Raw genomic sequence first — 15375 nt, forward strand, 5'->3', positions numbered from 1 at the left:
CAGTTTCCTGGTCCCAACTGCCTCCTTTTCACTGGATGTACAATCTCTCTACACCTCCATCCCCCACCAGGATGGCCTGAGGGCGCTCCGCTTCTTCCTTGAACAGAGGCCCAACCAGTCCCCATCCACCACCACCCTCCTCCGCCTGGCTGAACTTGTTCTCACATTGAACAACTTCTCCTTTGACTCCACTCATTTCCTCCAAATCAAAGGTGTTGCCATGGGTACCCGCATGGGTCCTAGCTATGCCTGCCTTTTCGTGGGATATGTGGAACACTTTGTTCCAGTCCTACTCTGGTCCCCTCCCCCACCTCTTTTTCCGGTACATTGATGACTATCGGTGCCGTTTCCTGCTCTCGCCCTGAACTAGATAATTTCATTCACTTTGCTTCCAATTTCCACCCTTCCCTCACCTTCACATGGTCCATCTCTGACTCTTCCCTTCCTCGACTTCTCCATCTCCATCTCTGGGGATAGGTCATTGACACACATTCACTACAAGCCCACTGACTCCCAGAGCTACCTGGACTACGCTACCTGGACTACACTTCCTCCCACCCCACCTCCTGTAAGGACTCTCTTCCATTCTTCTAGTTTCTCCGTCTCCGCCGCATCTGCTCTGATGATGCCACCTTGCATACCAGTGCTTCTGACATGTCTTCCTTTTTCCTCAACCGAGGATTCCCCTCTACTGTGGTTAACACGGCCCTCGACCGTGTCCATTTTATCTCCCGCACTTCTGCCCTCACCCCTGCCCCTCCCCCCTGGAACCACGATAGAGTTCCCCTTGTCCTCACCTTTCACCCCACCAGCCTCCACATTCAACGGATTATCCTCTGCTACCTACAGCATGATCCCACCACCAAACACATCTTCCCTTTCAGCATTCCATAGGGACCGCCCCCTTCACCCGGCACCTTCCCGTGCAAGTGCAGGAGATGCAATACGTGCCCTTATACCTCCGCCCCCCCCCCCCCCCCCCCCCACTGTCCAGGGCCCCAAACACCCCTTCCAGGTGAAACAGCGATTTACTTGTACTTCCTGCAATCTAGTATACTGTATTCACTGCTCACGATGTGGTCTCCTCTACATTGGGGAAACCAAACGCAGATTGGGTGACTGCTTTGCAGAACACCTCCGCTCCACTCCCACTCAGACCTCTCTGTCCTCAGCCTCTTGCATTGGTCCACTGAAGCTCAGCGTAAGCTCGAGGAACAGCACCTCATCTTTCGATTAGGCACTTTACAGCCTTCTGGACTCAACAGAGTTCAATTTCAGATCATAACCTGGCCCCTATCTTTTTTTATCCACACTTTTTGTTTGTGCCTTCTGCTCTTCTCCCCCACATGGCAGCTGTCTTTCATTCTGCCAGCGCAATTCACACTTCATCTAGAGCCATCCTTTGTTTCTTAACCTGTTCCATTACCATCTCCTTTTGCCTTGAATATCTCTTAATGTCTCTTAACCTCTCCTGCCTTCTATCCTATCACAGACCTTCCCTTTTGTTCTTTCATCCCCTCCCCCATTTCCCAGCCCCTACACTTGCTTAAAAATCTGTCCCATTTCCTGCTTTTTCCAGTTCTGACGAAAGGTCATCGACCTGAAACATTAACTCTGTTTCTCTCTCCACAGATGCTGCCTGACCTGCTGAGTATCTCCAGCATTTTCTGTTTTTATTTCCGATTTCCAGCATCTGCAGTATTTTCTTTTTGTGTTTGAAGAAATATCATTGCTCGCCTGCTCCCAGATTTATCTGACTGCAACCTATTTAAGTAGCACTGTAACTGGCGGGCTCCTGACGATGGTTTGTGGGCAGCACTGGCTGTGCTGATTGACCCTGAAATAATGTTTGAGCCCTCGGAGCCTCACTTTATTGTATTTAGCCCTTTACGGTTTTGGGCAAGAGTGACGATCACTTGAATCAAAAGCCGCCTGAAAATCGCAGGGTGAACTGTAGGCGGTAATTAGGCAAATTTGGTTTTGCGATTTTTATTTTTATTTATTTATTTTTTGTCCCGTATCACTGTTTACAACAAAAAACAGACAGTGGGGAAATGAGAACCAGTCCTGTTAGAGTGGGGGATAGGAGATCGGTATCTGAGTTAAGAGTGCAGCCATTTTTACAATAAATGATGTTCAGACAGCCTGTGACCGGCATGCACTGATTTACTGGGTTGGAAGCAGCAATGACTTCACTCTCCGTCTGGGACCAGACATTAGCAAGATTAAAGCCAATGAGATTAAAGGGACAGTGGCAGCGTGGATACTAAATTAGCTAAGGGACAGAAAGCAGAGGAGTGGTGAACGGTTGTTTTTCAGACTGGAGGGAAGTGTACAGGGGTGTTCCCCAGGGGTCAGTATTAGGACCACTGCTCTTTTTGATCGATATTAATGACCTGGACTTGGGTATACAGGGCATAAATTTAAAGTTTGTAGATGACATGAAACTCGAAAATGTAGTAAACCATGAAGAGGGTAGTAGCAGACTTCAGGCAGACACAGACTGGTGAAATGGGCAGACACATGGCAGATGAAATTTAATGCAGAGTAGTGTGAAGTGATTCATTTTGGTAGGAAGAATGAGGAGAGGCAATATAAACTAAATGGTACAATTTTAAGGGGGGGGGGTGCAGGAACAGAGAGACCTGGGGGTGTATCTGTACATAGAAACATAGAAGATAGGAGCAGGAGTAGGCCCCTCGAGCCTGCTCTGCCATTCAATGAGATCCTAGCTGATCATCCAAATTCAGTACCCTGTCCCTGCCTTCTCCCCATATCCCTTTAGCCTTAAGAAATATATCCAACTCCTTCTTGAATATATTTAATGAATTGGCCTCAACTGCCTTCTGTGGTAGAGAATTCCACAGGTTCACCACTCTTTGGGTGAAGAAATTCCTCCTCATCTCTGTCCTAAATGGCTTACCCCTTATCCTTAGACTGTGACCGCTGGTTCTGGACTCCCCCGCCATCGGGAACATCCTTCCTGCATCTAGTCTGTCTAGTCCTGTTAGAATTTTATAAGTTTCAATGAGATCCCCTCTCATTCTTCTAAACTCCAGCGAGTATAAGCCCAATCGACCCAATCTCTCCTCATACGTCATTCCTGCCGTCCCAGGTATCAGCCTGGTGAATCTTCTCTGCACTCCCTCCATGGCAAGAACATCCTTCCTCAGATAAGGCGACCAAAACTGCACACAATACTCAAGGTGTGGTCTCACCAAGGCCCTGTACAACTGCAGCAAGACATCCTTGTTCCTGTACTCCAACCCTCTCGTTACGAAGGCCAACATACCATTTGCCTTCTTAACCGCCTGCTGCACCTGCATGCTTACCTTCAGCGACTGGTACAAATCTTTGAAGGTGGCTGGACAAGTTGAGAAGGCTGTTAAATATATGGGATCCTTAGCTTTATAAATTGTTACCTCTGGACTTGACTATTCCAACGCACTCCTGGCTGGCCTCTCACATTCCACCCTACCTAAGCTTGAGGTCATCCAAAACTCGGCTGCCTGTGTCCTAACTCGCACTAAGTCTTGTTCACCGATCACTCCTGTGCTTGCTGACCTATATTGGCTCCTGGTTAAGCAACGCCTCTATTTCAAAATTCTCATCCTTGTTTTCAAATCCCTCCATGGCCTCGGCCCTTCCTATCTCTGTAATCTCCTCCAGCCCCACAACCCCACAATGCCCTCTTGAGCATCCCTGATTATAATCACTCAACCTTTGGTGGCCGTGCCTTCAGTTGCCTAGGTCCTAAGCTCTTGAATTCCCTGCCTAAACCCCTCTGCCTCTCTACTTCTCTTTCCTCCTTTAAGACACTCCTTAAAACCGACCTCTTTGGTCATCTGCCCTAATTTCTCCTTATGTGGCTCGGTGTCACCATTTTTTGTCTTTTATTACTCCTGTGAAGCACCTTGGGACGTTTTACTACGTTAAAAGCGCTAGATAAATACAAGTTATTGTTGCTGCTGCAGCATAGAGTACAAAAGCAAGGCAGTTATGCTAAACCTTTATAAAACACTGGTTTGGTCCCAGCTGGAGTACTGTGTCCAATTACATAAGAACAAGGAGCAGGAGTAGGTCATTTGATCCCTCGATAAGATCATGGCTGATCGGATCTTGGCCTCCACTCCACCTCGCTGCCCGCTCCCCATAACCCTCGACTCCCTTATCGTTCAAAAATCTGTCGATCTCCACCTTTAAATATATTCAATGGCCCAGCCTCCACAGCTCTCTGGGGAAGAGAATTCCAAAGATTCACGACCCTCTGAGAGAAGAAATTCCTCCTCATTTCCAATTTAAAAGGGTGCCCCCTTATTCTGAAATTATGGCCCCAGTTCTAGATTCCCCCACGAGGGGAAACATCCTCTCGGCCTCTACCCTGTCAAGCCCCCTCAGAATCTTATGTTTCAATAAGATCCTCTCTCATTCTTCTAAACTCTAAACTCCAGTGAGTATCGGCCCAACCTGCTCAACCTTTCTTCATAAGACAAGCCCTTCATCTCCGGAATCAACCTCGTGAACCTTCTCTGAACTGCCTCCAATGCAAGTATATCCCTCCTTAAATAAGGAGACCAAACTGTACACAGTACTCCAGGTGCGGTCTCACCAATGCCCTGTACAGTTGTAACAGGACTTCCCTACTTTTATTTCCCTTTGCAATAAAGGCCAACACTCCATTACTTGCTGTACCTGCATGCAACTTTTTGTGATTCATGTACAAGGACCCCCAAATCCCTCTGTACCTCAGCATTTTGTAATCTCTCCCTATTTAAAAAATTTGCTTTTTTATTTTTCCTACCAAAGTGGATAACCTTGCATTTTCCCACATTAAATTCCATCTGCCAGATTTTTGCCCACTCACTTAGCCTATCTACATCCCTTTGCATCCTCCATACAATTTGCTTTCCCACCTATCTTTGTATCATCAGCAAATTTGGCTACATTACACTCGGTCCCTTCATCCAAGTCATTAATATAGATTGTAAATAGTTCAGGCACCCCACTAGTTACAGTTTGCCAACCTGAAAATAACCCATTTATCCCCACTCTTTGTTTTCTGTTAGTTAGCCAATCCTCTATCCATGCTAATATATTACCCCCAACCCCGTGAGCGCTTACCTTGTGTAGTAACCTTTTATGTGGCACCTTATCGAATGCCTTCTGGAAATCCAAATACACCACATCCACTGGTTCCCCTTCATCCACCCTGCTCGTTACATCCTCCAAGAACTCCAGCAAATTTGTCAAACAAGATTTCCCTTTCATAAAGCCATGCTAACTCTGCTTGACTATATTATGATTTTCTAAATGTCCTGCTATCACTTCCTTAAAGATGGACTCCAGCATTTTCCCAATGATAGATGTTAGGCTAACTGGTCGATAGTTGCCTGCTTTCTGTTTCCCTCCTTAAATAGGGCTGTTATATTTGCGGTTTTCCAGTCCACTGGGGCCTCTCCAGAATCCAGGGAATTTTGGTAGATTACAGCCAATGCATCCACTATCTCTGCAGCCACCTCAAGACTCTAGGCTGCAGGTCATCAGGTCCAGGGGACTTGTCCACCTTTTAGTCCCATTAGTTTGCCGAGTACTTTCTCTCTAGTGATAGTGACTGTTTTAGGTTTCCCCCCGCCCACCCCAATAGCCCCTTGATTATCCATTATTGGGATGCTTTTAGTGTCTTCTACCGTGAAGTTCTGGGCACCACACTTTTTCAGAAGAATGTCAAGGCCTTGGAGAGGGTGCAGGAGAGATTTACTAGAATAGTACCAGGGATGAGACTGGAGAAGCTGGGGCTGTTTTCCTTGCAGCAGAGACGGTTATGGGGAAATTTGAGAGATGTTCAAAATTGAGGGGTTTTGCTAGAGTCGATGGGGAGAAACTGTTTCTACTGGCAGGAGGGTCAGTAACCAGAGGACACCGATTTAAGATAATTGGCAAAACAAATGGGGGAATTAGGATAATTTTTTTATGCAGCAAGTTGTGATCTGGAATGCATTGCTTGAAAGGGTGGTGGAAGCAGATTCAGTAATAACTTTTAAAAGAGAATTGGCTAAATAGTTGAAAAGGAATAATTTGCAGGGCTAAGGGAAAAAAGCAGAGGAGTGGGCCTAATTGGACAGCTATATCAAAGAGCCAGCACAGGAACAATGGGCCAAATGGCCTTTTTCTGTGCTGTAAGAGCTATGATATTCACACACTGATACAGTAATAATATGCCTTTGCACACTCTTGCGTATTCTCAAAGTATTCTGTACAAGATCGTACACTTAGTTGTGCATGTTTGTACAGTAATTTAGCACATTTCAGCTGAGGCTGATCTACTTGGGGCTGGCCAAAGGGCACAGGGGGCTGGCCAAAGGGCACTGGGGGCTGGCCAAGCGGCACTGGGGGCTGGCCAAGCGGCACAGGGGGCTGGCCAAGCGGCACAGGGGGCTGGCCAAGCGGCACAGGGGGCTGGCCAAAGGGCACAGGGGGCTGGCCAAAGGGCACAGGGGGCTGGCCAAGCGGCACAGGGGGCTGGCCAAAGGGCACAGGGGGTTGGCCAAAGGGCACAGGGGGCTGGCCAAGCGGCACTGGGGGCTGGCCAAGCGGCACTGGGGGCTGGCCAAGCGGCACTGGGGGCTGGCCAAGCGGCACAGGGGGCTGGCCAAGCGGCACAGGGGGCTGGCCAAAGGGCACAGGGGGCTGGCCAAAGGGCACAGGGGGCTGGCCAAGCGGCACTGGGGGCTGGCCAAGCGGCACTGGGGGCTGGCCAAGCGGCACAGGGGGCTGGCCAAGCGGCACAGGGGGCTGGCCAAAGGGCACAGGGGGCTGGCCAAAGGGCACAGGGGGCTGGCCAAGCGGCACTGGGGGCTGGCCAAGCGGCACAGGGGGCTGGCCAAAGGGCACAGGGGGCTGGCCAAGCGGCACAGGGGGCTGGCCAAGCGGCACAGGGGGCTGGCCAAGCGGCACAGGGGGCTGGCCAAAGGGCACAGGGGGCTGGCCAAAGGGCACAGGGGGCTGGCCAAGCGGCACTGGGGGCTGGCCAAAGGGCACAGGGGGCTGGCCAAAGGGCACAGGGGGCTGGCCAAAGGGCACAGGGGGCTGGCCAAAGGGCACAGGGGGCTGGCCAAAGGGCACAGGGGGCTGGCCAAAGGGCACAGGGGGCTGGCCAAGCGGCACTGAACTTCAGGCATATGTCATTTCCCAGGGGACAAGCCCAGCTGATGGAGAGTGAATCCAAGATCACACCACTGTTAGTCAACCTCCTTCCCTCTGTGCTTCTGGCAACTCGCTTCACAGCAGTTGAGTGTACAGAACAGACTTTATTTATATAGTATACGCGATCAGTCCATACAACACAAAGGGTAACAATTCAGGTTCCTCTCCCTCCTGCTACCTGATTTAGCCCTGCGATCTCACCCTCTTTTATACACTGGTTGTTTACTACAAACCTCTTAACTTATGATTACTCTATCAAGGACACCATGTTTATTTCAAAGCATTTATACTATGGACTATAGTTCTACATTAATCACTCATGGGCAATGTCCATTCTAGCCAACACGACCTTGTGTTCCAGTTGATTAGTAGATATCTGTCATGGAATAGAACCCCTTTGTTCATGTTCCAGGTTTTACACCTTGTGTTTCCCAGAACCTGCTGGTCCACTGACCAGTTGTGGTTATTTTAGTTCAGTTTGATTATTAACTCACAACTCTCCCAAATGTCCAACAAACTTCTGCTCTCTCCATCTGTGGCAGCACAAAGGTTGGATTTGGGTGCAGGACCAAAAGGTATGTCTATAAATGTGCCACTCTTGTCACAACCTCTCCAGTATTCATCGACAGGGAGGGGCAGATCTAGGAACATAGGAACAGGAGGAGGCCATTTGGCCCCTCGAGCCTGCTCCGCCATTCAATCAGATCATTGGCTGATCTGTACTTCAACTCCATTTTCCTTATATTGATCACAGTCTTGAACACTCCAATTGATGAGATCTGTGCTGGGGGCAATACCTCAGTACATGTCTTTTCATGCTGACCTGGTGGTTGCCATTCTTTGTTCCATAGGCACTGGTTGTCCCCAGTACGTGCCTATTATACAAACATAGAAGATAGGAACAGCAGTAGGCCATTCGGCCCCTCAAGCCTGCTCCGCCATTCAATGCGATCATGGCTGATCATCCAAATTCAGTACCCTGTCCCTGCTTTCTTCCCATACCCCTTGATCCCTTTAGCCTTAAGAAATATATCCAACTCTTTCTTGAATATATTTAATGTATTGGCCTCTACTGCCTTCTGTGGTAGAGAATTCCACAGGTTCACCACTCTGGGTGAAGAAATTCCTCCTCATTTCTGTCCTAAATGGCTTACCTCTTATCCTTAGACTGTGACCCCTGGTTCTGGACTCCCTGACCATCAGGAACATCCTTCCTGCATCTAGTCTGTCCAGTCCTGTCAGAATTTTATAAGTTTCAATGAGATCCCCTCTCATTCTTCTAAACTCCAGCGAGTACAAGCCCAATTGACCCAATCTCTCCTCATACATCATTCCTGCCATCCCAGTTATCAGCCTGGTGAATCTTCGCTGAACTCCTTCCATGGCAAGAACATCCTTCCTCAGATAAGGTGATCAAAACTGCACACAATACTCAAGGTGTGGTCTCACCAAGGCCCTGTACAACTGCAGCAAGACATCCTTGTTCCTGTGCACAAACCCTCTCGCTATGAAGGCCAACATGCCATTTGCCACCTTAACCGCCTGCTGCACCTGCATGCTTACCTTCAGCAACTGGTGCACAAGGACACCCAGGTCTCGTTGCACTTCCCCTTCTCCCAATCTATTGCCATTCAGATAATCTGCCTTCCTGTTTTTGCCACCAAAGTGGATAACCTCGCATTTATCCACGTTATATTGCATCTTCCATGCTTTTGTCCAATCACCCAACCTGTCCAAATCATCCTGGAGTTTCTTGGCATCCTCCTCACAGCACACACGCCCACCCAGCTTTGTCTCATCTGCAAATTTGGAGATATTACATCTAGTTCCCTTGTCTAGATCATTAATATATATTGTGAATAGCTGGGGCCCAAGGACCGATCCCTGCGGTACCCCACTAGTCATTGCTTGCCACTCGGGAAAAAGACCCATTTATTCCAACTCTTTGCTTTCTGTCTGCCAACCAGTTCTCTATCCAAGTCAATATCTTGCCCCCAATCCCATGTGCCTTAACTTTACACGCTAATCTCTTATGCGGGACCTTATCAAAAGCCTTCTGAAAGTCCAAATACACCACATTCACTGGTTCTCCCTTATCTATTTTACCAGTTACATCCTCAAAAAATTCCAGTAGATTAGTCGAGCATAATTTACCTTTTGTAAATCCATGTTGACTTTGTCCGATCCTGTCACTGTTTGCCAAGTGCTCTGCTATTACATCTTTTATAATGGACTCTAGCATTTTCCCCACTACCGATGTCAGGCTTACCGGTCTGTAATTCCCCATTTTCTCTCCACCACCTTTTTTGAATAGTGGGGTAACATTAGCTACCCTCCAATCCATGGGTACTGTTCCAGATTCCATCAAATGCTGGAAGATGATCAGCAAAGCATCAACTATTTCTAGGGCCACTTCCTTAAGTACCCTAGGATGTAGATTATCAGGCCCTGGGGATTTATCGGCCTTCAATCCCATCAATTTCCCTAACACCATTTCCCTACAAATACTGATTTCTTTCCGTTCCTCCCTTTCATCAGACCCTATGTTCCCCGACATCTCTGGTCTGCCATTTCTTTGTTCCCCATTATAAATTCCCCTGATTCTGACTGCAAGGGACCTACGCTTGACTTCACCAATCTTTTTCTCTTCACATATCTATAAAAGCTTTTACAGTCAGTTTTTATGTTCCCTGAAAGCTTACTCTCATACTCTATTTTCCCTTTCTTAATTAATCCCTTTGTCCTCCTTTGAATCCTAAACTGCTACCAATCCTCAGGTTTACTGCTTTTTCTGGCCAATTTATATGTCCTCTCCTTGGATCTTATGCTATCCCTAATTTCCCTCATTAGCCACGGTTGAGTCACCTTTTTCTAAATTTTTATGCCAAACTGGGATGAACAAATTCTGTAGTTCATCGATGCGGTCTTTGAATGTTTGCCATTGCCTATCCACCTTCAACCCTTTGAGTGACATTCCCCAATCAATCCTACCCAACTCGCACCTCAGACCATCGTAGTTTCCTTTATTTAAATTTAGGACCCTAGTCTGAGTCGACTACTTCATTCTCCATCTTAATAAAGAATTCGATCATATTATGATCGCTCTGACCCAAGGGGCCTCGTACAACAAGATTGCTAATTAATCCTTTCATTATTCTTCATGACTGAGCCAGCCAGTGAGCTTTGGCAGGCTATTCTACATTGGGGCATCATCGCCAAGCTAAATGCTGAAGTCCACACATAGAAACACGGGTCAATGGGCAGCAGTAGCTCGGGTTGATTTTCGCCTCCTTGTGCAGTTACTGGGGTCAACTTCAGAGCTCCTGAGATCAACATACTCAGCACAAAATGGGATTGAATTTAGGCACTTGATCAGCGTGGATCGACAGACACCAGATAATGGCCTAGAAATTGAGTTTGCGCTGCGCCAGGGCTTTAGCGCCGGAAGTTAGCGCCGGCGCTAAGTCCCTTTGCGCGCGCCAAAAATTCAGTAGCACCGCGCCCAAACGGCTGCCGGCGCTACTGAAGGGTTTTAGCGCCTGAAAACTGGTGCAACGCGCCGCATTGCGGCGCTATTCCGGCGCTGCGGCGCCCGCTGCGGTGCGGCAGGCTCGGGAAGTGCAGGCCTCCTCCTTCCGTTAAGGAGGAGCTGCCTGCACCCGGCCGCGGCCCGCGCAAATCTCTTCAAAAATGAGCCCGGCACCTCGGACAAGTGCCGGGCTTGCATCTGTTCCGGGGGGGGGGGGGGAGAAGTCCGGGGAGGGAGCTGCGGGCAGGCGGCCGGCGGGAAAGCGGCCGGCCGCCGCGGGGCCTTTAATGCGCCGGCGCAAACACATGTTGGACTCTGTTGCCAGAGTCTTAGTTGCGGCTGCCACGGGCGAGGCGGCCGCAACTGAATTTCGGTGCTGGGGCCCGTCGGCATGGCAACCGGGACGCTGCGCACACCGATGACGTCATCGGTGCCGGCACAGCGCTACCGGTGCAACGCTGCTTTAGGGCCCCAGGGAATTTTTGAACTGGCCATAACTCTGGCGCTAGTCCCTCTAGCGCCTCAAAAGCGGCGCTAAGCCTAGTGAATTTCTAGGCCTTTGTTTCTACCCACCCAGTCATGAGGGGAATCTTGAAAGAAGGGTAAATCTGGAAATGCAGGCAAACCAGACCAGTTCCTCTTAACTAGTGGTCTTTTTTATTTCTCAGCTCTGCCGTGCCCTGAGAACAGTCACTTCGCCGAGTGCACCTCCACCTGCCCAATGACCTGCCTGTCCCTGGAGCAGGATCTGGACTGCAACCTGCCCTGTGTGGAGGGCTGTCAATGCGACCAGGGATTCGCCCTAAAAGACGGTCATTGCATCCCAAAGAGCCATTGCGGCTGCGTCTATGAAGGGGTCGAGGTCGGTACGAACAAGACCTTCTGGGTGGACAGAGTGTGTCAGATCCGCTGCTACTGTAATGGTTCCGACAACGCGGTGTATTGTGAGAATGGGCCGTGCTTGGTGGATGAGTTCTGCTCCGATGAGGCAGAGCTGTATTACTGTCTGCCCCGTACGGAGGCGGTTTGCATTGTGTCCGGGTACAGCCACTATTACACCTTCGACACGCTCGCCTACGATCTGCAAAGCACCTGTTCCCACATCATCAGCACCGTGGCCCCCAACTCTCCACATCTGCCCCACTTCCTGGTCCAAGCCAAGAATGAAGATCGCAACACGTCGCTGGCCCTGTGGCTTCAGGAGGTGGAAATAAAAGTCTACGGTTTCAATATCAGCGCGTCCAAGAGCTACAAACACACGGTGATGGTGAGTGGGGGGATCCTAAGGGGCGAGGCTGGGGACGCGGGGCGAGAACATAAGTACATAAAAAATAGGAGCAGTAGGCCATTCGGCCCTTCGAGCCTGCTCCGCCATTTAATGAGATCATGGCTGATCCGATTTTGGCCTCAACTCCACTTCCCTGCCCGCTCCCCATAACCTCGACTCCCCTGTTGCTCAAAAATCTGTCTCTCTCCGCCTTGAATATATTCAATGACTCCGCCTCCACAGCTCCCTGGGGTAAAGAATTCCAAAGATTCACGACCCTCTGAGAGAAGAAATTCTTCCTCATCTCCGTCTTAAATGGGCGCCCCCTTATTCTGAGACTATGTCCCCTCGTTCTAGATTCCCTGAGAGGGGAAACATCCTCTCAGCATCTACCCTGTCGAGCCCCCTCAGAATCTTATGTTTCAATAAGATCACCTCTCATTCTTTTAAACTCCAAACTCCAATGAGTATAGGCTCAACCTTTCCTCATAAGACAACCCTTTCATCTCAAGAATCAACTAGTGAACCTTCTCTGAACTGAACTGCCTCCAATGTAAGTATATCCCTCCTTTTAAATAAGGGGACCTGTACGCAGTACTCCAGGTGTGGTCTCACCAGCGCCCTATAGTTGTAGCAAGACTTCCCTACTTTTATACTCTATCCCCCTTGTAATAAAGGCCAACATTCCATTTGCCTTCCTAATTACTTGCTGCACCTGCATGTTAACTTTTTGTGTTTCATGTATGATGACACCCAATTCCCTCTGTACCGTCACATTCTGTAGTCTCCATTTAAAAAATATTTTTTCTTTTCAATTCTTCCTACCAAAGTGGGTAACTTCACATTTTCCCACATTATACTCCATCTGCCAAATACTTGCCCACTCACTGAACCTATCTCTATCCCATTGCAGACTCTGTGTCCTCCTCACAACTTGCATTCCCACCTATCTTTGTATTGTCAGCAAATTTGGCTACAGTACACTTGCTTCCTTCATCCAAGTCATTAATATAGATTGTAAATAGTTGAGGCCCCAGCACTGACCCCTCCACAAGTTGCAGGTTGCCATCCTGAAAATGACCCATTTATCTCGACTCTCTTTTCTGTTAGTTAGCCAATCCTTTATCCAATCTAATATATCACCCCCAACACCATGCGCTCTTATCTTTACCTTTTATGTGGCACCTTGCCGAATGCCTTTTGGAAATCCAAATACACTACATCTACTGGTTCCTCTTTATCCACTCTGCTCATCTAGGGGACTTGTCAGCCTCTAGTCCCATTTGTTTGCCTAGTACTTTTTCTCTAGCGATGGTGATTGTTTTAAGTTCCTTCCTTTTGCCCCTTGATTTTCTACTATTACTGGGATGTTTTTAGTGTCCTCTACTGTGAAGACAGATAAAAATATTTGTTCAATGCCTCTGCCATTTCCTTTTTTCCCATTATTATTTCCCCAGTCTCATTCTCTAAGGGACCAATGTTTATTTTAGCTACTCTTCCTTTTTATATACTTGTAGAAGCTCTTACTGTCAGTTTTTATATTTCTTGCTAGTTTACTCTCATAAGCTATTTTCTTCCTCTTTTTGTCATCCTTTGCTGGTTTCTAAAACTTTCCCAATCTTCTGGCCTACCACTAATCTTTGCAACATTGTTTGCCTTTTCTTTCAATCTGATACCATCCTTAACTTCCTTGGTTAGCCATGGTTGGTTCATCCTTCTCTTCGAGTATTTCTTTCTCACTGAAATATATCTTTGTTGAGAGTCATGAAATATCTCTTTAAATGTCTGCCACTGCTTTTCTACCGTCTTGCCTTCTAATCTATTTTCCTAGTCCACTTTAGTCAACTCTCTCCTCATAACTTTGTAATTGCCTTTATTTAAGTTTAATACTCTAGTTTCAGACCCAAGTTTCTCACCTTCAAATTGAATGTGGAATTGTATTTTATTAAATTCGCTTATGGGATCTGGGCATCGCTGGCAAAGCCATCATTTATTGCCCATCCCTAGTTGCCCTTGGGAAGGTGGTGGTGAGCCACCTTCTTGAACCGTTGCATTCTGTGTGGTGAAGGTACTCCCACAGTGCTGTTAGGGAGGGAGTTCCAGGATTTTGACACAGCGACGATGAAGGAATGGCAATATGGTTTAAGTCAGGATGGTGTGTGACTTGGAGGTGGTGGTGTTCCCATGTGCCTACTGCCCTTGTCCTTCTAGGTGGAAGAGTTCGCGGGTTTGGGAGGTGCTGCCGAAGAAGTCTTGGCGAGTTGCTGCAATGTATCTTGTAGCTAGTACACACTGCAGCCATGGTGCGCCGGTGGTGGAGGGGGTGCCAATCAAGCGGGCTGCTTTGTCCTAAATGGTGTCGAGCTTCTTGCGTGTTGTTGGAGCTGCACTCAGCCAGGCAAGTGGAGAGTATTCCATCACACTCCTTATTTGTGCCTTGTAGATGGTGGAAAGGCTTTGGGGAGTCAGGAGGTGAGACACTCGCCACAGAATACCTAGCCTCTGACCTGCTCTTGTTGCCACAGTATTTATGTGGCTGGTCCGGTTAAGTTTCTGGTCAATGGTGACCCCCCAGGATGTTGATGGTGGGGAATTCAGTGATGGTAATGCTGTTGAATGTCATGGGGAGGTGGTTAGACTCACTTGTTAGAGATAGTAATTGCCTGGCACTTCTGTGGTGCGAATGTTACCTGCCACTTATCAGCCCAAACCTGAACGTTATCCAGGTCTTGTTGCATGCGGGCATGGACTGCTTCATTATCTGAGGAGTTGTGAATGGCACTATGCAGTCATCAGTGAACATCCCCATTTCTGACCTTATGTTGTAGGGAAGGTCATTGATGAAGCAGCTGAAGATGGTTGGGCCTAGGATACTGCCCTGAGGAACTCCTGCAGCGATGTCCTGGGGCTGTGATGATTGACCTTTAACCACCACAACCATCTTCCTTTGTGCTATGTATGACTCCAGCCAGTGGAGTGTTTTCCCCCCCGATTCCCATTGACTTCAGTTTTACCAGGGCTCCTTGATGCCACACTTGGTCAAATGCTGCCTTGATGCCAAGGGCAGTCACTCTCACCTCACCTCTGGAATTCAGCTCCTTTTGTCCATGTTTGGACCAAGGCTGTAATGAGGTCGGGAGCCAAGTGGTCTTGGCGGAACCCAAACTGGGCATCAGTGAGTGGGTTATTGGTGAGTAAGTACTGCTTGATAGCACTGTTGATGACATCTTCCATCATTTTGCTGATGATTGAGAGTAGACTGATGGGGCGGTAATTGACCGGATTGGATTTGTCCTGCTTTTTGTGGACAGGACATACCTGGGCAGTTTTCCACATTGTCGGATAGATGCCAGTGTTGTAGCTGTACTGGAACAGC

General features: G+C 48.3%; 1 protein-coding gene across 1 annotated transcript in view; it reads left to right on the forward strand.

Moving 5' to 3' along the window:
* Positions 1-15375, forward strand: part of tecta (tectorin alpha) — a 97628-nt gene that overhangs the window by 47280 nt on the left and 34973 nt on the right. The window contains exon 12 of the mRNA XM_085968215.1: positions 11401-11999. Within this exon, the coding sequence (XP_085824341.1) occupies positions 11401-11999 (599 nt within the window). The remainder of the gene's footprint in view (positions 1-11400; positions 12000-15375) is intronic.

The sequence above is a fragment of the Somniosus microcephalus genome, chromosome 26, assembly GCF_052327205.1.
Source record: "Somniosus microcephalus isolate GS21.2 chromosome 26, FLI_Smic_1.0, whole genome shotgun sequence".
Lineage (NCBI taxonomy): Eukaryota > Metazoa > Chordata > Chondrichthyes > Squaliformes > Somniosidae > Somniosus > Somniosus microcephalus.